The 22,051-nt window shown below is 51.1% G+C and overlaps 1 protein-coding gene and 4 long non-coding RNA genes across 9 annotated transcripts; 4 read left to right on the top strand and 1 right to left on the bottom strand.

The window, feature by feature from the left end:
• Positions 1–1,502: 1,502 nt before the first annotated feature.
• LOC123353065 lies at positions 1,503–3,207 on the bottom strand. Its single transcript, XR_006574375.1, has 2 exons — positions 3,068–3,207; positions 1,503–2,977 (listed from the first exon to the last, which is right to left on the bottom strand). It is a non-coding gene; the product is annotated as an uncharacterized LOC123353065 (long non-coding RNA).
• Positions 3,205–10,496, top strand: LOC123353061. Of its 4 annotated transcripts, none has more exons than XR_006574369.1 (6): positions 3,205–3,338; positions 7,046–7,238; positions 7,352–7,405; positions 7,709–7,840; positions 9,059–9,617; positions 10,167–10,496. XR_006574369.1 is itself a non-coding variant. In XM_044993824.1 (3 exons), the coding sequence occupies exons 1-3, from the start codon at positions 7,278–7,280 to the stop codon at positions 10,402–10,404; spliced, it is 498 nt and encodes a 165-aa protein (XP_044849759.1). In that variant the 5' UTR covers positions 7,249–7,277; the 3' UTR covers positions 10,405–10,496. The 4 variants fall into 4 exon arrangements, 2 of the variants coding, with proteins under 2 accessions (XP_044849759.1, XP_044849757.1); XR_006574370.1 differs by lacking the exon at positions 3,205–3,338 and adding an exon at positions 6,263–6,304; XM_044993824.1 differs by lacking the exons at positions 3,205–3,338; positions 7,046–7,238; positions 9,059–9,617 and having other exon boundaries at positions 7,249–7,405.
• Positions 10,497–11,773: 1,277 nt separating this feature from the next.
• LOC123353064 lies at positions 11,774–13,398 on the top strand. The gene is made up of 3 exons (XR_006574374.1): positions 11,774–11,954; positions 12,049–12,257; positions 13,057–13,398. It is a non-coding gene; the product is annotated as an uncharacterized LOC123353064 (long non-coding RNA).
• A 3,349-nt stretch (positions 13,399–16,747) lies between these two features.
• On the top strand, positions 16,748–19,377 carry LOC123353063. Its single transcript, XR_006574373.1, has 3 exons — positions 16,748–17,206; positions 17,523–17,634; positions 18,955–19,377. It is a non-coding gene; the product is annotated as an uncharacterized LOC123353063 (long non-coding RNA).
• A 179-nt stretch (positions 19,378–19,556) lies between these two features.
• LOC123353062 lies at positions 19,557–21,549 on the top strand. 2 transcript variants are annotated; one of them, XR_006574372.1, is made up of 3 exons: positions 19,557–19,855; positions 20,154–21,010; positions 21,191–21,549. It is a non-coding gene; the product is annotated as an uncharacterized LOC123353062 (long non-coding RNA). The 2 variants fall into 2 exon arrangements; XR_006574371.1 differs by having other exon boundaries at positions 21,296–21,549.
• Positions 21,550–22,051: the final 502 nt, after the last annotated feature.

The following is a 22,051-nucleotide window of genomic DNA, read 5'->3' on the forward strand; positions in this document are numbered from 1 at the left end:
TATGGTTTGGCAGCCTGTAGTGCTTCATCATGTAAGTTGGAATAGTCTGGATGTGTAATGTTGGTATTGGTTGTACTAAAATATGTATGTTGGTCAGATGAGTCCACTTTATCGAATGGGTCAGGTCATAAATACCCTGACATAAATTTTTGTTACATGCAAATTTTATTAGAAATTATTTTAGGTCTTTTTCCCAGTTAAAGCTAGTGACTAGTATTCTCAGTTCATTGCAGGACTGTATGAGAAATATGTCTGTGAGAAAACAATTATCAGTTCACAACTCTAAGAATGATCAGTTACCCAAAGTGTAAGCTATGGAACAAGGGGCTATGTTTCGTTTTTTGTTTTTTTGTGGTTTTTTTTGAGTTTGAACTTTTAGCATTCTGTCTTGTATGAGTAAGTCTTATGTCAGCACAATCCCTTTTTATCATCTAAAAGGGATTGTGTCTCAGTCCTTGTTTCCAAGGGATGGGAGACTAAATTCTTTCTCCTATGAGAAGCTTGCTTTTGCAAGCTATTATGAGCTTGTTTATATTCAGAGTTAAAAGCACTGATGTTGGATATACCTTTAGTTAAGCAGAATTTCCAATATGTAGTTTTAGCATTTTTAGAAAAGTGATCTTACACATTTTTCATTCCTCATCTGACCTTGCCTCAGTTACAGTTTAGTGTTTGTCTGCACTGCAGTATTTACTGAAGATGCTACTTACGGTGCTTGGAGAGCTTCTCCCGTTGGCAGAGGTCCACCACCTGCCCAAGTGGCAGTAGCTGCATGATAAGAGATGCCTTCTGATTGACGTACCACTGTCTACAGCTGAGGGGTTAGATCAGTATAACTAGTGCTGAGGCATGTGGACTTACTTAATACACCCCTCAGTCACATATTTATACTGCCTTAAGTTTTTAGTATAGACCACACCTTAATCATCTGCACTTAGCTCAAATTGACATCTCTTCTTGGGTGCTTTGCCTCCAGCAGTCAAAGGCCTGATGGGACTGGGTCGGAGACAGCATTTATATTTGTGCAGTATTGGTATGCAATGGCCAACAGCAGGACTTGGCTCATTGGTGTTCTACTAAACTTCTGCCTTCACCAGTCAAATAACTGCCACTAATGACCAAACTTAAGCTTCAGGCACAAGCTTGCCCGATGATGATACTTTTAGAAGCACAGCATTCATTAGAAGGTAAGAATTGTATTGGTTTTTAGGGTAGCTGCTAACAATAAACACAGTTGTTCACCTGTTGAATATCCTTTATATTTCTAAAAAATAAAACAACTAAAATAAACCCTCATCTTTTTTGGTTATAAAAAAAAATTATTTAGCAGACTTTAGGGATTCTATCAGTGTATACAGCATTAATATAGTATATACCCTACAGGGTGTACAGCATTCCAGGCTTGATGCAGTGTTTGATAACACACAGAAGTAGGGGAAAAAAAACAAAGTATTAGTGTGAGCTCATTGCATACCAGTGGCAGCATGTTTGGGGTTTTTTTGAGCTTAAAGGGGTGCGTGCCACTGCCCCCTGATTACAGCTGGTAGACCCTGCCCCACAGAAGGCAAGTACATGGTGCTTTGCACTACCAGTAGACTTTTAACTGTGGCAGTTGCAGCTTACTGTGATGCAGCTGTTTATTAGAAAGCAGTTCACCTCCAAGCTTTTTCCTCCTAAATTTATGTATTTAAAAAAAAACCAACCTTTTCATATTTAGCTCTATTTGCCTCAGTAGCACTCTTCCTTCCCCTACCCCCTGTGCAGTTTTGGTGAATATTTTAACATACACAGTTCACTCTTAGCTATAGAGTAAAATGATATAGCATGGAATTTAATGGCAAGGATTCCACAAAGTGCAGCCACCATGTGGCCAAGCTGGTTCCATTTAAAACTGTGTTTGTGGAAGGCTATTTCTAAGGTCTGTGTTTATTTTGAGAATGCAAACCCATAACTACCCCTGCTGATGTGTAGGGATTTTACCTATGGCACTGCTGAATAACTGCAGCACATAGCAACTTGGGCAGAGAGACCAGGGGCTTTAGGGGAGGTATAATTTTATAGCAGAACAGGTCACTTGTGAATCCTTCACTAGTACTACTAAGGCATGTAGCCAGAGCCAATAAACACCTGAGGGTTCTTTCAGGCATGGGGGGAGGGGGGGGGAAGAGAGCTGTGTGTGTCTGCAGTCTTTTCCACACATGCATGCACATGTTGGGAAGGTGGGCATAAGAAACAGGCACTACAGCATTGGGGGGTGCACCACGTTTGGAAGCAGGATCCATATGAGGAAAGATAGGTGCTTTAAAAGAGTACATTTGCTACATTACCTTCCATAATTGTTTTTTAAAAGTCTCAAAAGTTCCCGTAGAAGCTCCGCTTTTCTTAGTGCAACTCACTCACTGAGCTAAAAAAATATTTACAGAATTTTACTCATTTACATATGGCTTCTTACTATTTTTATACAAAGCTTCAGAAAGCAACAAAGCAAAATTGTGCATAAATTGTTCTCTGATAAAGTATGGCACTTTTGAGTTGGACAATACAGATCTGCTACTTTGTATTTCTTAGGATCATGCTTTTGTACATCATATGACAGCTCAGAAAAAGTTTGTAATTTCACTTCAGGGCTTGGTCTCTGCATGAACAACAACCTTGACTCCTACTGAACAGAGCCATGTTCATGACTTTTATGAGCCCCAGCTGTAAAAACAAACTCAGACCCTGGCAGTTGCCAGTAAGAGAAGGTGCTTTTTTTTTCCCTCCTCTTTTTTTGGTCATTTCAGATTATATTTTGTTTTCACTTTGTTTTATGGAAGTGCAGTTCTTTGGTAACTATTAAAGGAAATGAGCAAAGCAGCAAAAAAAACTGCAGGGAAGTACTTCCAGCCACTGATATAAAAGGCAATCCAGACTGACGGAGGAACAGATCCTTTCGTGCTGACAAATTTTATCATCGAGAATTCAAACGAGGAGCAACCTGAGGAGAAAGTGGAATGGAAACAAAGATACTGTAAATATTAACAATTAGCCCATGAAGATACCAAAATCTGGACTGGAATAGTGTTACCCTGTACGGGATGCAGAATAAGTAAGAAGCTGTCCTCAGTTGTAGTGTGCCTCGGCCTACAACTCCCATCAGCCACCGCGGAATCAGCGGCACCGTAGAGAGGCGGGGTCCGTTGCTCGCTACTCGCAGCGGCCAGGGCGGGACCCGGCGCTCTCGGCAATACAGCTTCCGGTTGCAGAGCGGGGCCGGAAACGGAAGTTTTTGGAAAAGGAAGTGATATCAGCGGTCTGATCACCGACCGCGGTAACCAGGGAACTCGGCTTCGTTCTGCGTGAGTCGCTGCCATTATGAGCGACCTGCCCTGGGAGTTGTAGTTTTCAAAGTGCTGCCTCCGCCTTCGGCATGTTTGGTACCGGCACGTCTCAGCCAGTGACCCCAGCGCGCCGCAACCTTCCCTCCCAACACCCCCCCAACCTTCCCCGTCCCCCCCCGCCCCCCCAGGCCGCCGCGACCTTCCCCGTCCCCCCCGCACCCCCGGCGCGCCGCGACCTTCCCCGTCCCTCCCGCACCCCCGGCGCGCCGCGACCTTCCCCGTCCCCCCGGCGCGCCGCTATCTTCCCCGTCTCCCGCACCCCCAGGTCGCTGCGACTTTCCCCGTCCCCCCCGCACCCCCAGCGCGCCGCGACCTTCCCCGTCCCCCCCGCACCCCCGGCGCGCCGCGACCTTCCCCGTCCCCCCCCCCCGCACCCTCAGCGCGCCGCGACCTTTCCCGTCCCCCCCCCGCACCCCCAGCCCCCCGACCTTCCCCGTCCCCCCCCGCACCCCCAGCCCCCCGACCTTCCCCGTCCCCCCGCACCCTCAGCGCGCCGCGACTTTCTATAACCTGCCCGCCCCAGCACGCCGCAACCTTCCCTCCCAACGCTTCCCCGACCCCCCGCACCCCCAGCTCGCCGCGACTTTCTCTAACCCGCACCCCAGCCGGCACCCCCAGCCCACCGTGACTTTCCTCGCCCCCCCGCACCCCCAGCTCGCCGCGACTTTCTCTAACCCACACTCACAGCCCGCCCGCTGCACCTGCAGCCCACTGCGACCTTCGCCACACCCCCAGACCGGCCCCTGCACCCCCAACGCGCTGCGACTTTCTCTAACCTGCCCCCTAGCCCTCCGCGATTCCCCCCGTCACCCCCAACCCGCCGCGACTTCCCCTCCACCGGCCCGCCGCAACCCCAGCCCGCCGTGACTCCCCCCCCCCTCCCCGCCCACCGTCACCTTCTGTAACCGGCACACCCCCAGCCCGCTGCGACTTTCCCTGCACCCCAAGCCTGCCCCTGTCCCCTCCCCCCGCACACCCAGTGCTCCGCGACTTCCCTCCCACCCAACGCAGGCTTTAGGAAGTGTGGGGCCCAATTCCAACATTTTCTGCAGGCTGGCAGGGATGACTTTAAATGTAAAGAAACCAACAAAAAAAACCAAGCCTTTCATTTCTTAGCAACTGGTTCCTAAAAAGTTCTGATTTAAGGGATGTGCCACAGTATGTATTTTTTGTACCAATAGGGTTACCATACATCCGTATTTTCCTGGGAGGAATCCCGGACAGCAAGTTAAGAACCAAAAAGCCTGACCCTATGTAGTGCCCTTGATTACCTCCTTTAATGGCAATCCGCTTACAGGTTTTGATGGTTCTTTTGGATCCCGCCACCCACTCAGCAGGGTGAATCTTTTTTTCTTTTTTTAGATGAAAATATTTGGCAGTGCTTCCACCCCCCTCGCTCCTGGAGCCTGGCAGGGTCACCAGGGCAGCTTGGGCGGAAAATTCTAACTACAGAGGAATCCCCACTTACTTGCCAGATAGTTGGAGACTTCCAGGAAATAACACAACACACACAAATATATTCAACACAACAATTATATTAAATAGGCAACAAATACAACATAACAGGGCGAAACACTATTTTTAGGGTCGCCGGTGCCCACACTTAAAATACGCGTGACTTGATGTAACAAGTGTAAGATCAGTGTCCTGTTGGTACACGTACTTTGCTGATGACCTATACAATTCTCTGCAGTGGTTTAGCAGTGTGGCTGACAGGGTTCAGTACAGCCCAAAGGACCCACAAGCGGGAGGGGGTGGTGAATCCCTCCAAGGGTGTAATAAGCAGCAGGTTATAAAATCCTCAAACCCTTACTCCCTGGCTTGAGGACACAATTCAGGGAGTAGAGGTTTCCCCAAAGCAAATTCCCTGACTAACTAACTAAAGACAGTGCACTCACGAACTCCATGAATGACCTTCAGGTTTGAAGATGACTCTGGACTCCTCAGTCACTGCAGAGGGGTTGCGGTCTGCTGGCAGGGATCCTCCTCAGACAGGAGTCAGGCTGCGTTGGTCCCAGGATCTCCCCTCACCACAAAGGGGTGCAGGGCTCAAGGTGTAGGTTATACAACTACCCTCACATCCAAGCTGTAGCCTCCTGCCCAGCCTCCAGTCACACACTCAGTGGGCAGCTTCCCTGGACTAGCAGCGCTGACCATGTGGGGACTGGTCTCACCAGGGAGCTGGAGGTGAACCCAGCCTGGCTAGGGAAATTTCCCAGCAAACGCTACAAATTGGGAATCATCCATGGGGAAGGAAAACCCAGCTGGGGGATCTGTGGTTGGGTCCCAAGAGGCCAGTTCTCAGGGGGAACCTGCCTGCAGGCCTGGGACTCCCCAGCTCCCCACACAGCCAGTCCTGCCCTGGCCCTCGCTGGCTCCAGCCTCTTCCAAATGGCTTCTCCCCCTTCCTGAACCCCCTGGGAGGGCATCTCACTCCCTATTGGTTGCCGGGCAGACTCTGAGTTTGCCTTGGCTCCTCCTCCCTGAGCTGCCCGCAGACAGAGCTCCAGGAATCAAATTTAAAATTTAATTTTAAATTTAAAAATTCCTCCTGGACTGCAGTTTAAGAACCAAAAAGCCTGACATCTCTGGGAAAATATGGATGTATGTTAACCCTACCTAAAGTTCTTTTTTAAAAAGATGGGCCTGAACTAGAAATGAGCTCTGTTTCACATGTGTGGGTCCCTGCTGCTCCCTGGGGGGTGTGCTAGGGTGACTAGCTATCCCAATTTTATAGGGACAGTCCCGATTTTGGAGTATTTTTCTTATATAGGATCTTATTACCCTCCACTTGCTGTCTGGTCACCCTAAGCTGTGCACATGTGTGGGTCCCAACTGCTCCCTGTCCCCCCTCATTGAAGCAGGTGTGCAGGGTTGCTGCCCTGGGAACTGCAGGACACCAGTGGACATGAGGCTGGCTGGAGGTAGGGTCTGGCTGCAGGCAGGGCAAGGGATGTGGAGCTGGCTGGAGGCGGGGGTGTGGGGTGGGCTGGCTGGCTGGCTTCAGGCAGGGCCGCGGGGGGGGTGCAGCATGGGTTGGCAGGGCTGGAGACAGAGCAGTGAGGGACTGTCTGGCTTCAGGCGGGGGGTGCGGCAGGGGTTGGCTGGAGACAGGGCAGGGGGTGCAGGGCTGGCTGCGGGCAGGGAGTGCAGGGCTGGCTGCAGACAGGGCCTGGTGCGGGCAGGGCAGGGGGTGCGGGGCTGGCTGCAGACAGGGCCTGGAGTGGGCAGGGCAGTGGGTGCGGGGCTGGCTGCAGACAGGAGCTGGCAGTGAGCAGGGCAGGGGGTGCAGCAGGGGCTGGCGTGGGCAGGGGGTGCGGGTACAGGGGGTACAGCCCACCCTGTATGGTAAGTGCTCCCTCCCCCACCGGGATAGCAGCAGCAGCCTGAGGCTCAGAGGCTATTTAAAGGGCCCAGGTCTCCCCTGCTTCCACCACCCCGGCCCTGTAAATAGCCGCCAGAGCCCTGGGGAAGTGGCAGGGCTCATGCGGCTATGTCCAGGCTGCTCAGGTCTACTTCTGCCATATTCTTGTCCAATTAGGGCTCCTGGATGATTAATCTGCAAATTAATAAAGCCAACCAAGAACTATCACGCAACATAGCAGACAGAGATGCTAACGTTTTTTTTTTCTCCCCCCCCCCCCACACCCTTCTGCTGGATTTAGTACCAAGGAAAACGACATCATGCGTCAGAGGCTACTGCCTTCAGGCGATAGAAAGGGAGTGAGAGCATCGAGACTCTGAGCATTGTTGATGGCACGCAAAAGCCGTCCACCTGGGAGCCGAGGAGATGCCGCTGTCAGTGAGATAAATGTCTGGTTTGGTGAAAGCTCTGTGTCGGGGCCCCCCTAGCTCCAGGTAGGGAAGCCCCATTAGCTGGGGATGGGTTTGTAAGAAATGGTTCCCGACCAGCTGTGCTTACAAGGGAGAAAAGGTCCTCATTTTCAGAGGTTGCTCATTTCTGTCATCAGAAACAGTGTCTCCTCCGCAGCAGAAGGTTGCATCCAGGAGGATGACTCCAGGTGGTGAGTTTTTTTTTACTTCCTCCCACGTTTTTCTCTCTCTCTCTCCTCTAATGTATTGGCCAACACACACACTCTGTCTCTCTGTCCCTCTCTCTCTTTGTCCTTGCCTCTCCTTGTGCTGTCTCCCTTCGTAGGACATGGGCAGGGGTGTAGGTGTGCATCCCCACAGGCTAGGTCTTGTGAGCTATGAACAAGTAGGGGCCCAAAATCATGCAGGGTAGCGGGCGCAAGAGTGGAGTGGATACTCTTGATGTTGACTATCTGTTTGAGTGTGTAATGCTGGCTGATGCATGGCTTTTGCAGCTGCGCTGGCAGAGGAATTGTCCAGGAGCCCTACTCGGAGGAGAGACTCTCAGAAGTGGACCTGATCACCCTGAACATCCTTCTAAGCAGACATGAACAGTCCTCAGCTTTCTCCCTCCTGCATAATTGGCTGTGAGTAAATGGTCAGTGCTTGGAATTCCTTATCTGTACTTGCTATACTTTTCTTCAGACACCATGTGCATCCTCGTTGGGTACAGGGCTCTGTGGGATTAAGGCTGGGGAAGGGACCAGATTAGCAGTTTCCTGGGCTACTAGGATGATCAGAGGAATGGAAAACCTGTCTTATGAAAGGAGACTCAAAGTGCTTGGCTTGTTGAGCCTAACCAAAAGAACGTTGAGGGGGGATATGATTGCTCTTTATAAATATATCAGAGGGATAAATATTAGGGAGGGAGAGGAATTATTTAAGCTTAGTACCAATGTGGACACAAGAACAAATGGATATAAACTGGACACTAGGAAGTTTAGACTTGAAATTAGACAAAGGTTTCTAACCATTAGAGGAGTGAAGTTCTGGAACAGCCTTCAAAGGGGAGTAGTGGGCGCAAAAGACATATCTGGCTTCAAGACTAAGCTTGATAAGTTTATGGAGGGGATGGTATGATGAGCTAGCCTAACTTTGGCAACTAATTGATCTTTGATTATTAGCAGGTAAATATGCCCGATGGGATGTTAGATGGGGTGGGATCTGAGTGACTACAGAGAATTTTTTCCTGGATGCTGGCTGGTGAGTCTTGCCCACATGCTCTGGGTTTAACTGATCGCCATATTTGGGGTCGGGAAGGAATTTTCCCCCCAGGGCAGATTGGCAGAGGCCCTGGAGGTTTTTCGCCTTCCTTTGCAGCATGGGGCACGGGTTACTTGCTGGAGGATTCTCTGCAACTTGAGGTCTTCAAACCACAATTTGAGGTCTTGAGTAACTCAGACATAGGTTAGGGGTTTGTTATAGAAGTGGATGGGTGAGATTCTGTGGCCTGCATTGTGCAGGAGGTCAGACTAGATGATCATAATGGTCCCTTCTGACCTTAAAGTCTATGAGTCTAAGCGAAAAATCAAGCTAATTCCATTTCAAAACATGCCAATCCCTAAGAACCCCAAAGCTCTGTGACTAGATCTTGCCTGGTGTGCAGTCTGGGACTGCGGTGGGCCCGCTGTGGACTCTCTTCCCCTCTTTCCTCCTGCTTGCCCCCGACTGCTGGGAGCCGATCAAAAAAAAAAAAGGCAAGAAGCTACAACAAGGAACAACCTACAAGCCAAAAACTAGCCAACAAGCAACTCACGAGCCAATTAAGCCAAAAACTAGCCCAATTGCTGCATATTTTTCTGCAGGTTTGGCATTTCTGTGCCAAGTCTGCAGTGCAGAGTGGCTTTTTCGGAGGTTGTTGCAAGGGGTCTGTAGTGACTTGGTGTGGCTCCCCTCCTCCCCAGCAGAGGGAGTGCCCTTGCAGACACCCAAGTGGGCGGAGCCACCACCGCCTGTTCCCGCCCCCGGAAGTCAAGGGGCGGGACAGGAAGTAGAAAAGCTGGCAGCCGGAGCTCAGTCAGGGCCCAGCCACCACAGGGAGCAGACATGCCGCCAGGAGCTCGCGACTAGGAAACCTCTGGGACCCGAGGCAGTTGCCCGGACTGGCCGGAGCTTCCCCGCGCCCGCTATGAGGAGGAGCCGCCGGAGCCTCCCTGCGCCCGTTACTGGGAGGAGCCGTTGGAGCTTCCCCACGCCCACTACGAGGAGGAGCCGCTGGAGCCTCCCTGTCCCTGCTGTTACCCGGAGGAGCCGCCTGAGCCCGCCTGGCTGGACTTCCCTGAGGAGCTGCCGGACCTGCCACCAAGCCCCAGTCGAGAGGAACCTATGCTGGTGGACTGGCCTGGGACTGATACCATGGACGAGGTAGGCCCTGAGGGGGGAACTGGAAGTAGCCCGGGGGTAGCCGACCCCAGTCAGGCTGCAGACACATACGAGCCTATGTCAGTGTGTTGCGGTCAGGACCCACTGACGTGCAGCGGTGATAGCCGCTGCTAGGGCCCCGGGCTGAGACGCAGTGGAGTGGGTGGGCCTGCGTCCCCTCTGCCACCCCACTCACGGGTGGCAGTTTTCCCCCTCACCCAACGCTCAGGTGTAAGGACCTGGTCCTATATACCAACCTGTTGCTGCTCAGCCCCTGCACCAGAGGGCCTGAGCTCCCTTGAACTGTGTACTATTGCTCAGCCCTTCTAACAGAGAACGTGTAGTGAGTCGGTGTGGCTCCCCACCTGCCCTCAGGAGGGTCGAGCCCTGGTGCGAACGATTACAGGGTCCTTTCTACTTTTTGTCCTAAATGTGTAATGGGAAAAGGGTTGAGGGCGGAGTCCCACTGTGTGGGAGAGGCGAAAAAAGCCTACCCGACATTGCCGACTGAGAGGGTAACTTAATTATTTACCTCCTTTGTGCTGGTTTTAGTACCAAGAGAAAAGAAGTCACGTGTCAGAGTCTACTGTCCTCACACAATGGAAAGCGAGCAAGAGTGACGAGACCACGAGCATTGTTGATGCGATGCAAAAGCCGTCCATCTGTGAGTGGAACCGCCACCACTCCCTGTGAGATAAGTGTCTGGTTTGGTGGTTGCTCTGCTCACGGCCCACCTCCTGGTAGGGACACCCCGTTAGCTAGGGCTGGGTTTGTAAGAAAAGGTTCCTAACTAGTGGTTACGAGGGAGACAAGGTCCCCATTTTCAGGGGCTGGTCATTTTTCTGTCCACAAGCAGTGTGTCCTCTGCAGCAGAAGGTTGGATCCCGGGGGATGACTCCAGCTCGTGAGTTTCTTGACTCCCTCCCATGTTTTTCTCTCTCTCTCCTCTGTGTTGGCCAACACACACTCTCTGTCTGTCTGTCTCTCTCTGTCCTTGCCTCCTCTTGTGCTGTCTCCCTTCGTAGGACACAGGCAGGAGTGCTAGGTGTGCATCCTCACAGGCTAGGTCTCAGGAGCTATGTACAAGTAGGAGGGGATGAAAATCATGCAGGACAGTGGGCGCTAGAGTGGATGGGTGTCTGTCAATGTTGACTCAGTCTCTGTTTATCGAGTCGGGCGGATAGAGATGGGATGAGAGAGGGAGGCAGGGATGAGGACAAGATTAAATACACCAATAGAACTCTGTGTAGTGATGGTACTTGCTTGGCTTTATTAGTTTCCAGAGGAATCATCCAGGAGCCCTAGCTGGGTGAGAATATGCAGAAGTGGACATGAGCAGCCTGGACATTCTTCTAAGGAGACATGAACAGTCCTCCGCTTCCTGCTTAACTGGCTGTGAGTAAGAGGTCAGTGCTTTGAAATCCTCATCTGTACTCACTGTAGTATTTTTCACAGCCTGTGTGCTTCCTCGTTGAGTATGGGGCCCTGTGGTATTAAGGCTGGGGAGGGGCCAGAGTCTGCTGTGCAGAGTGACTGTCGGGTGCCGTTGCAAGGGGTGCTTTTGGTTGCAATGCTAAAGGTGTAATGGGAAGAGGGTTGAGGGCGGAGCCCTGCCATGTGGGAGAGTTGAAGGGAAGAGCCTAGAAGACATTATGAACTAAGGTGGTAACTGATCTGTTTTCTCCCCTTGTACTGGGTTTAGTACCAAGTGAAAATAAGTCACGTGCCAGAATCTACTGCCCTCATGCGATGGAAAGCGAAGGAGAGCGATGACACTGTGAGTATTGTCGATGCCGTGCAAAAGCCGTCCAACTGGGAGCGGAACAGCCGCCACTCTCAATGAGATAAGTGTCTGTTTTGGTGATTGCTCTGCTCACGGCCCTCCTTGCTCCTAGTAGGGATGCCACATTAGCTGGGGCTGGGTTTGTAAGAAAATGTTCTTGACTAGCTGTAGTTACGAAGGGCACAAGGTCCCCATTTTCAGAGGCTGCTCAGTTCTCTGGCCAGGAGCGGCGAGTTCTCTGCAGTAGAAGGTTGGATCCAGGAGGATGACTGCAGGTGGTGAGTTGCTTGCCTTCCACCCGTGTTTTTCTCTCTCTCTGTCTGTCCTCTAGTATGTTGGCCAACACACACACTCTCTGTCTCTCTCTCTCTCTCCTTACCTTTCCTTGTGCCATCTCCCTTCATAGGACACAGGCAGGGTGCTAGGTGTGCATCCTCACAGGCTAGGTCTTGGGAGCCATGGAGAAGGAAGACCAGAGAAAAATCATGAGGGGCAGTGGGTGCTGAGGTGGTGCGGTGACTCTGATTACTCATCTCTGTTCATCGAGTCGGGCTCAGGTAGATGAGAAGGGAGAGGAAGGCAGGGATGAGGGCAAGATTTCATGCATGAATAGAACTTTTTGTACTGATGGTTCATGCATGGGTTTTGCAGGTGCACTTCCAGAGGAACTGTCCAGGAGCCCCAGCCCGAGGAGAAGCTGGCAGAAGTGGATCTGATCAGCCTGAACATCCTTCTAAGCAGACATGAGCAGTCCTTAGCTTTCTGCCTCGCACATAACACTTCACGACTTTTAGCAGCACGGCTGAAGCTTAAGATAAATGCATGGTAGAGGCTGAGGACAGGCGGCTGCTTCACTTTAGGTGGGTTTGGTTTCTTATAAAAGTTTTCCTCCTCGTTCTGGGTGTGGGAGGAGAATTTCCCTATTTTGGGAGTAGCTGTGGGGTTACATCCAGGGGAAGAGACAATAGTCTCTTCTGCATAGTGACTCTCTTGGGTGCAGGTGCAACAGGCTGCTCAACATACAAACATTAGAAGGGCAGTACTTGGTCAGATCAAGGATCCATCTAGCCCAGTGTCCTGTCTTCTGACAGTGGCTAATGCCAGGTGCTTCAGAGGGAAGGAATGGAACAGGGAATCGAGACGTGATCCATCCTGTGTCGCCCATTCCCAGTTTCTGGCAAACAGGATAATGGCACCATCCCTGCCCATCCTGACCAATAGCCATTGGTAGACCGATCCTCCATGAATTTACGTAGTTCTTTTTTGAAACCTGTTATAGCCTTGGCTTTCACAGCGTTCTCTGGCCAGGAATTCCAGAAATTGAATCAGCAAAGAATCCTGTGGCACCTTATAGACTAACAGACGTTTTGCAGCATGAGCTTTCGTGGGTGAATACCCACTTCTTCAGATGCCTTGGCATCACCCACGAAAGCTCATGCTGCAAAACGTCTGTTAGTCTATAAGGTGCCACAGGATTCTTTGCTGCTTCTACAGAACCAGACTAACACGGCTACCCCTCTGATACAGAAATTGAATGTGCATTGTGTGCTTTTTAATTGTATCTATAAAGGTGTAATGGGAGATGGGAGAAGAAGAACATACACAATATTGCAGATTCTGATGATAACTTTTGTTTTTCCCTCCTTGTGTTGTGCTTAGTACCACAGACAAAGAAGTCAAGGGTAAGAGCCCACCCCTGTTGTGAGATGGAAAGCGCACAAGAGCCATGAGACAGCAAGCATTGTTGATGCCAGGATATGCAGATACCGTCGAGCTGGAAGTGGAGCACCCATCACCATCAGTGAGAAGTGTCTGGTTTGGGGAGGACTCTGTTAACGGCCCACCTGCCTCCAGGATGAGAATTGTCGTTAGCTGGGGCTTGGTTTGTAGGAAAAGGTTCCTGAGTAGCTGTGGTTAGGAGGGAGACAAGGTCCCCATTTCAGGGGCTGCTCATTTCTCTGACCATAAATGGTGTTTTCTCTCTAGCAGTCAGGGCTGGCTCCAGGCACCAGCTTATCAAGCAGGTGCTTGGGGTGGCAACTCCTGAGCAGGGCGGCACTTTCAGGTATTTGGCGGCAGTTCGGCAGAGGGTCCCTCACTAGGAGCGAAAGACCTCCTGCTGAATTGCCACAGATTGTGATCGCGGCTTTTTTTTTTTTTTTTTGGCTGCTTGTGGTGGCAAAACCCCTGGAGCCGGCCCTGCTAGCAGTAGGTTCAATCCAAGGGGATGACTCCAGCTGGTGAGTTTCTTGCCTTCCTCCTGTGTTTTTTTTCTCTCTCTCTTCTAATGTGTTGGCCAACTCTCTCTCTCTCTCCTCCCCCCCCTTGCCTCTCCTTGTGCTGTTTCCCTTCATAGGACACGGGCAGTGGTGCTAGCTGTGCATACCCACAGGCTAGGTCTCAGGAGCCATGAAGAAGTAGGAGGGGATGAAAAGCATGCTGGACAGTGGGTGCGAGAGTGGAGCGGTGACTGTCAGTGTTTACTCGGTCTGTATTCATTGAGTGGATTTCACGCACCAATAGAGCTGTATGTAGTGATGTCTCATGCTTGGCTTTTGCAGCTGCGCTTCTAGAGGAATCATGGAGGAGCAGCAGCCGAAGGAGAAGGTGGCAGATGTGGACCTGAGCAGCTTGGACATTCTTTTAAGCAGAGATTAACAGTCCTCAGCTTTCTGCCTTGCATATAACTGGCTGTGAGTAAGCGATACTGTGTTCAAAGCACTGAACTCCTCACTTAAAGTCGCCCCGGTTAACGTTGTTACGTTGCTGATCAATTAGGGAACAAGCTCGTTTAACATTGCGCAATGCTCCCTTATAACGTTGCTTGGTAGCTGCCTGGTTTATCCAGTCCTTGCAGGAAGAGCAGCCCGTTTCAGCTAGCTGGTGGGGGCTTGGAACCAGGGTGGACCGGTAGCCCCCCATCAGCTCCCCGCCCCCCTAAGTTCCCTGAGCGGCAGCCACCCAGCAGGCTATCAATTGCCGGTAGTTCAGCTGTCCTCCCCGCCTCTGCCATGTGCTGCTCCTGCCCTCTGCCTTGGAGCTGCTCCCTGGAGCCTCCTGCTTGCTGTGCAGGGGAGAGGGGAAAGGGGGGCTAATGTCAGGGTGTCCCCCTCTCCCTAATCCTGCCCCCCACTTACCCCGTCCCCTTCTCCATCTAGAGCAGGGTGGGGACAGGACAGGGCTCAGGGTGGAGAGAGCCTGCTGCCTGCAGCTGCTGTCTCAACTTCCTGAACTACTTAAAAAGGCAATGTCCTTAAAGTGGTGTCAGCGCACTTGAAGGGGCAATGTGCATCTCTCAGTCTCCCGCCCCCCCCGCCCCACACACACAGGGTGTGTCTCTGTCTCTCTCTGCCATGCTGTCTCCCCTCCCTCCCTCTCTCCATTTGTGCTGCCTTGTAGAGTGTGAGGTTACATTAACAACAATGCGTTAACCCTTGAGGGCTCAGCTGAGTGCTAGTTCATCATTTAGCAGTAAGGCATTCCCTGGGAAATATCCCACCTCAACCAAGCTTCACAACCATCATTACTGGTTACAGTATTAAATTGTTTGTTTAAAACTGATACTTTTAATTCCTCATCTTTACTTGCTCTAGTATTGTTCACAGGCCGTGTGCTTCCTCATTGGGTACAGGACTCTGTGGTATTAAAGCTGGGGAGTGGCCAGAGTCTGCTGTTCAGAGTGACTGTCAGGTGCTGTTGCAAGGGCTGCTTTTTGGCTGAAATGCTAAAGGTGTCATGGGAAGAGTGTTGAGGGCGGAGTGCCGCCGGGTGGGAGAGGTGAAAAGAAGAGCTAATGCGACGTTGCCTGCTTAGATGGTAACTTATTTTTTCCCCTTGTGCTGGCTTTAGTACCAAGGGAAAAGAGATCAGGCGTCAGAGTCTACTCCCTTCATACGTTGGAAAGTGAGCAAAAGTGATCGGACCGCGAGAACTATTGATGCTACGGAAAAGCCGTCCAACTGGGAGTGGAACAGCTGCTACTCTCAATGATAAGTGTCTATTTTGGTGATTGCTCTGCTCATGGCCCCCTCGCTTCTGGTAGTGATGCTCCGTTAGCTGGGGCTGGGTTTGTAAGAAAATGTTCCCGACTAGTAGTTATGAGGGAGACAAGGTCCCCATTTTCAGGGACTCTCAGTTCTCTGGCCAGGAGCAGTGTGTCCTCTGCAGCAGAAGGTTAGATCCAGGAGAATGGCTGCAGGTGGAGAGTTGCTTGCCTTCCTCCTCTCTCTCTCTCTGTTCTCTGTTCTCTAGTATGTTGGCCAACACACACCCTCTCTCTATCCTTGCCTTTCCTTATGCTGTCTCCCTTCTTAGGACATGGTGTGCTAGGTGTGCATCCCCACAGGTTAGGTCTTGGAAGCCCTGGAGTAGCAGGAGGGGACGAAAACCATGTTGGGCAGTAGGTGCTAAAGTGGAGCGGTGACTGTTGGTGTTAACTCGGTCTCTGTTTGTCAAGTGGGGCCGATGTAGATGGGATGGAAGAGGGAGGCAGGGATGAGGCCAAGATTTCAAGCACCAATCGAGCTGTGTAGTTATGGCTCATGCTTGGCTTTTGCAGCTGCCCTTGCAAAGGAATTGTCCAGGAACCCCAGCCCAAGGAGAAACTGGCAGAAGTGGATCTGAGCAGCTTGGACATCCTTCTAAGGAGACATGAACAGTCCTCAGCTTTCTGCCTTCTGAACAACTGCCTGTGAGTAAGCGGTCAGTGCTTTCAATTCCTTATCTGTACTTGCTATAGTTTTCTTCACAGGCCATGTGCTTCCTCGTTGGGTACAGGGCACAGTGGTATTAAGGCTGGGGAAGGGACAGGAGTCTCCTGAGCAAAGTGACTATTTTGGGTGCAGTTAAAATGGGTCCTGTCTAGTTGCAGGTGTAAAGTAGTAATGGGAGATGGTTTGAGGGCGGAGCTGTGGGATACAGGAGATGTGAAATGAAGAGACTACGCGACATTGCAGACCGAGATGCTATTTTTTTTTCTTTTTCTCCCTTCTGCTGGGTTTAGTACCAAAGAAAAAGAAGTCACACGTCAGAGTCTACTGCCCTCATGCGCTGGCAAGTGAGTGAGAGCAGCGAGCCTGTGAGCATTGTTCAGGCTAGGCAAGAGCCGTACATCTGGGAGCCGAGGAGATGCCACTGTCACTGAGATAAGTGTCTGTTTTGCTGAGGGTTCTGCTCATGGCCTATCTGACTCCAGGTAGAGACACCCTGTTAGCTGGGGCTGGGTTTGTAAGAAAAGGTTCCTGACTAGCTGTGCATACGAGGGAGACAAGGTCCCCGTTTTCAGGGGCTGCTCATTTTTCCATCCACAAGCAGTGTGTCCTCCGCAAGAGAAGGTTGGATCCAGGGGGATGCCTCGAGCTGGCGAGTTCTTTCCCCTCCTCCTGCGTTTCTCTCCCTCCCTCTCTCTCTCTTTCTCTCTCTCTTCTCTACTGTGTTGGCCAACACACACTCTTTCTCTCTGTCTGTGTCCTTGCCTCTCCCTGTGCTTTCTCCCTTTTATAGGACACGGGTAGGTGTGGATCTCCACAGGCTAGGTCTCGGGAGCCAGGAAGAAGTAGGAGGGGATGAAAATCATGTGAGGTAGTGGGTGCGAGAGTGGAGGCAGGTATTGTAAAATATCTAGCACGGTAGCATGTTGGACAGTGATGGCTCTTCCATAGGTAGTTTGCTGTTCTTGCAGAGGCCCGCTCAAGGCCAATGGAGCCGCCCCAGACAGAGGAGAAGCATCTGGAGGAACGAGACCTGCACAATCTAGATGTTTCACTTGGCAGTGGAGCTAAGGAGTGCTCTCGTGATATTCGAGGAGCAGGTGCTTGTTTTTGTGAAATGATATTTCTGTATCCAGTATCTGCAGAGTGAGGTGCCTCATGGAGAGCAGAGAGATGCTTCTCCTATCCATGGGATGGGTCCTGGGGAAGGTCCAGCTCTGCCTGTGGCTGGCAGTGGTCTGGGATTGTCCCTTTCCTGGAGGGCTGTAGCTCCTTAGGAGTGGTGAGTATTTTAGGCCCTGGGTAAGCTGAAGAAGAATAGAGAAGGAGGGAGCAGCAGCCAGTGACGTGTGTCCATTGTTCTTCCATGCACAAGTGGTGACCTAGCTTACAAGTGTTCTCTCTTTCTCTTTTCAGTCGTACTGAGATTGGTCAGATGAAAGATCGGCCAACCTGTGGCAGAGACCAAAGAAGGAGCAGCCACCCAGAGCCCATCCCTAGGGATGGAAGCCGGACAATGATCTGCAGAGTAAGAGCAAATGGAAACTTGCTGAAGTTCAGTATTGAGGGAGGGCTGCAAATACTCTTGTCAGTGGAGAGAATTTGTGAGTATGGGGAGGGCCCCTGAGGAAAGGTCTCAGAATCTCACGGGGGCACGATAAGCTCGGGGGAATCCTTTGTGCCCTCTCAAGGAATTGTCAGGTGCTATGGAGTCTTCCCAAAGTGCGATAACTCTTTGTGGAGAGCCAGGAAGGTGACTACAGGTGCTGGGTTTGCCTCCTTCCTGTACGTGTATCTCTGCTCTCATATGTTGGCTAACATGTGCGCGCTCTATTTCTGTCTCTCTCCTTGTCTCCTTGCATAGAACATGGGCAATGGTGGATGCTCACAGTCTAGGGCTGGAGAGCCTGCATCCCACTGGGGCATTGGCAGGAGGAAGAGAAGCATGATGGGTACTAGATCCTCCATTGGTAGTGGTGGGGGTGACTGTGGGAGTTGACTCTGACTCTGTTCATCAAGTGGGGCTGATGTACGGTGGGTGGGAGAGGGAGGGCAGCATCTCTCACACCAATAGAACTTTGGGCAGTGACGGCCCCTGTGATGGGTTGGATCACAGACACACCCCCCCCCCCCCCCGGGGAGCTGCCAACTGATGTGCCAAGTCTACCTCTGCCCCTGCTTTCCCTGCTAGCTTAGGACTCTAGCACCCTCTCTTGCTGAGCCAGATACTCCCATCTGCTCCAACATAGACCCAGGGTCTGAATTACTTGCCCCAAAGCTGCAGGTTTACCTGAAAACAGCTCACAGAAGTGTGCTTGTCTTTAGCACTCAGATGCCCAACTCCCAATGGTGTACAAACACAAATAAATCCGTTTTACCCTGCATAAAGCTTATACGGAGTAAACTCATAAATAGTTCATCCTCTATAACACTGATAGAGATGCACAGCTGTTTGCCCCCCCTCCAGGTTAACTCTGGGTTAATTAATAAATAAAAAGTGATTTTTATCAATACGGAAAGTAGGATTTAAGTGGTTCCAAAGAGTAACAGACAGAACAAAGTGAGTCACCAAGCGAATTAAAAAGCGCAAATCTATGTCTAATCAAACTGAACACAGATAATCTCGCCCTCAGAGATGCTTCAGTAAGTTTTTTTTCCTCAGACTGGACCCCATCCAGGCTTGGGCACAATTCTTTCCCTGGTACAGCTCTTGTTCCAGCTCAGGTGGTAGCTAGGGGATTCTTCATGACTCCATGGAGCTATAAAGGTGTGATGGGAGAACAACCACCTACACAACACTGCAGATTCCGATGATAACTTCTGTTTTTCCCTCTTCTGTTGTGCTTAGTACCATGGAGAAAAGTGAAGGGTAAGAGCCCACCTCCGTTGTGAGATGGAAAGCACCAAGAGCTGTGAGACCACAAGCGTTGTTGATGCCAGGCTATGGCGATGCCGTCAATCTGGGAGTGGAGCAGCCGTCACCATCAGTAAGATAAGTGTCTGTCTGGTTTGGGGAGGACTCCAGTAACGGCCCACCTGCCTCCAGGCTGAGACTTGTCATTAGCTGGGGCTCGGTTTGTAGGAAAAGATTCCTGACCTGCTGTGGTTACGAGGGAGACAAGGTCCCCATTTTCTGGGGCTGGTCTTTTCTCTGTCCACAAACAGTGTGTCCTACGCAGCAGAAGGTTGGATCGAGGAGGATGACTCCAGCTGTTGAGTTTCTTGACTCCATCCCACATTTTTCTCTCTCTCTCCTCTAATGTGTTGGCCAACACACTCTCTGTCTGTGTGTGTGTGTGTGTGTGTGTGTGTGTGTCTCTCTCTCTCTCTCTCTCTCTGTCCTTGCCTCTCCTTGTGCTGTCTCCCTTAGTAGGATACGGGCAGGTGTGTTAGGTGTGCATCCCCACAGGCTAGGTCTTGTGAGCTATGAACAAGTAGGGGACCGAAATGATGCAGGGCAGTGGGCGCTAGAGTGGAGCGGTGACTGTGGGTGTTGACTGAGTCTCTGCTCTAGTGGGGCTGACGTGGATGGGATGGGAGAGGGAGGCAGGGATGAGGGCAAGATTTCACGCATCAATTGTATTTTGTGTAGCGATGGCTCTTGCTTGGCTTATTTGCTGCACTTGCAGAGAAATCATCGGGGAGCAGCAGCAGGAGGAGAAACTAGCAGATGCGGACCTGAGCAGCCTGGACATCCTTCTAAGCACAGATTAACAGTCTTCAGCTTTCTGCCTTCCACATAACTGCCTGTGAGTAAGTGGTCAGTGCTTCGAATTCCTCATCTGTTCTTGCTCCAGTTTTGTTCCTGGTTGGGCACATGGCTCTGTGGGGTTAAGAGGAGGGAAAGGCACAAGTCTCCTGTGCAGAGTGGCTATTTTGAGTGTAGGTGCAACAGGCTGCTTTCTAGTTGTGGTCCTGACGGCGTAACGGAAGAAGGGTTATGGGTGGAGGTCTGGGGTGCGGTAAATGGGAGAAGAACTTATGTGATGTTGCCAACTGAGATGCTAACTCGTTTGTTTCTCCTCCACCCCCTTGTGCTGGGTTTAGGGCCAAGAGAAAAGAAGTGGAGGGTCAGCGTCGGCTCATCTCATGATACGGAAAGCGAGTGAGAGCGACGAGATTGCAAGCATTTTGGATGCCAGGCAACAGCCGTCCAGCTGGGAGCGGAGCAGCCGCCACTATCAATGAGATAAGTATCTGTTTTGGTGATTGCTCTGCTCACTGCCCACCTGAATCCAGATACAAACGCCCCATTAGCTGGGACTGGGTTTGTAACAAAATATTCCTGACTAGGTGTGGGTTCTGAAGGAGACAAGGTCCCCATTTTCAGGGGCTGCTCATTTCTTTGTTCACAAGCGCTGTGTTCTCTGCAGAAAAAGTTGGATCCAGGAGGTTGATTCCAGGTGGCGAGTTGCTTGCCTTCCTCCTGTGTTTTTTTTCTCTTTCTTCTCCAGTACGTTGGCCAACACACATCCTTTCTCTTTCTGTCCTTGCTTTTCCTAGTGCTGTCTCCCTTCGTACGACACGAGCACGTGTGCTTGGTGTGCACCCCCACAGGGTAGGTCTCGGGAGCCATGATGAAGTAGGAGGGGACGAAAATTGTGCAAGGTAGCGGGCGCAGGAGTGGAAGGGTGACTGTCAGTGTTAACTTGGTCTCTGTTCATCAAGTGGGGTAGATGTAGGTGGGCTGGAAGAGGGAGGCAGGGATGAGGGCAAGATTTCAAGCATCAATAGAGATGTGTGTAGTGATGGCTCATGCTTGGCTTTTGCAGATCCATTTCCAGAGGAATTTCCCAGGAGCCATAGCCAGAGGAGAAGTTGGCAGATGTGGACATGAGGAAACTGAACATCCTTCTGAGCAGACACGATCAGTCCTCGGCTTTCTGCTTCCCGCATAACTGGCTGTGAGTTAGCTGTCGGTGCTTTGAATTCCTCATCTGTTCTTGCTGTAATTTTCTTCACATGCCGTGTGCTTCCTCGTTGGGCATGAGGCTCTTTGGCATTAAGGTGGGGGAAGGGCCAAGAGTCTCCTGAGCAAAGTGACTATTTTGGGTGCAGTTACAATGGGTCCCTTCTAGTTGCAGGTGTAAACCGTGGGATACAGGAGCTGTAAAATGAAGAGACTACGCGACATTGCAGACAGAGATGCTATTTTCTTTTTTTGCTTTTCTCCCCTCTGCTGGGTTTAGTACCAAGGAAAAAGAAGTCACACGTCAGAGTCTACTGTCCTTGTGCGATGGCAAGTGAGTGAGAGCAGCGAGCCTGTGAGCATTGTTCATGCCAGGCAAGAGCAGTCCATCTGGGAGTTGAGCAGAGGCCACTATCACTGAGATAAGTGTCTGGTTTGGTGATTGCTCTGCTCACGGTTCAGCTCCTGGTAGGGACACCCCATTAGCAAGGTCTGGGTTTGTAAGAAAAGGTTCCTAACTAGTGGTTATGAAGGAGACAAGATCCCCATTTTCAGGGGCTGGTAATTTCTCTGGCCAGGAGGGGTGTGTCCTCTGCAGCAGAAGGTTGGATCCAGGGGGATGACTCCAGCTCGTGAGTTTCTTGACTCCCTCCCATGTTTTTTTTCTCTCTCTCTCTCTCTCTCTGTCCTCTAATGAGTTGGCCAACACACACTCTGTCTGTCTGTCTCTCACTCTGTCTCTGTCCTTGCTTCTTCTTGTGCTGTCTCCCTTCATAGGACACGGATAGGAGTGCTAGGTGTGCATCCCCACAGGCTAGATCTCGGGAGCTATGAACAAATAGGAGGAGATGAAAATCATGCGGGGCAGTGGGCGCTAGAGTGGAGCGGTGTCTGTGGATGTTGACTCAGTCTCTGTTCATCGAGTCGAGCGGATGTAGATGGGATGGGAGAGGGAGGCAGGGATGAGGGCAAGATTAAATGCACCAGTAGTGCTGTGTGTAGTGATGGTACTTACTTGACTTTATTAGTTTGCAGA

Source organism: Mauremys mutica, chromosome 19 (genome assembly GCF_020497125.1).
Source record: "Mauremys mutica isolate MM-2020 ecotype Southern chromosome 19, ASM2049712v1, whole genome shotgun sequence".
NCBI lineage: Eukaryota > Metazoa > Chordata > Testudines > Geoemydidae > Mauremys > Mauremys mutica.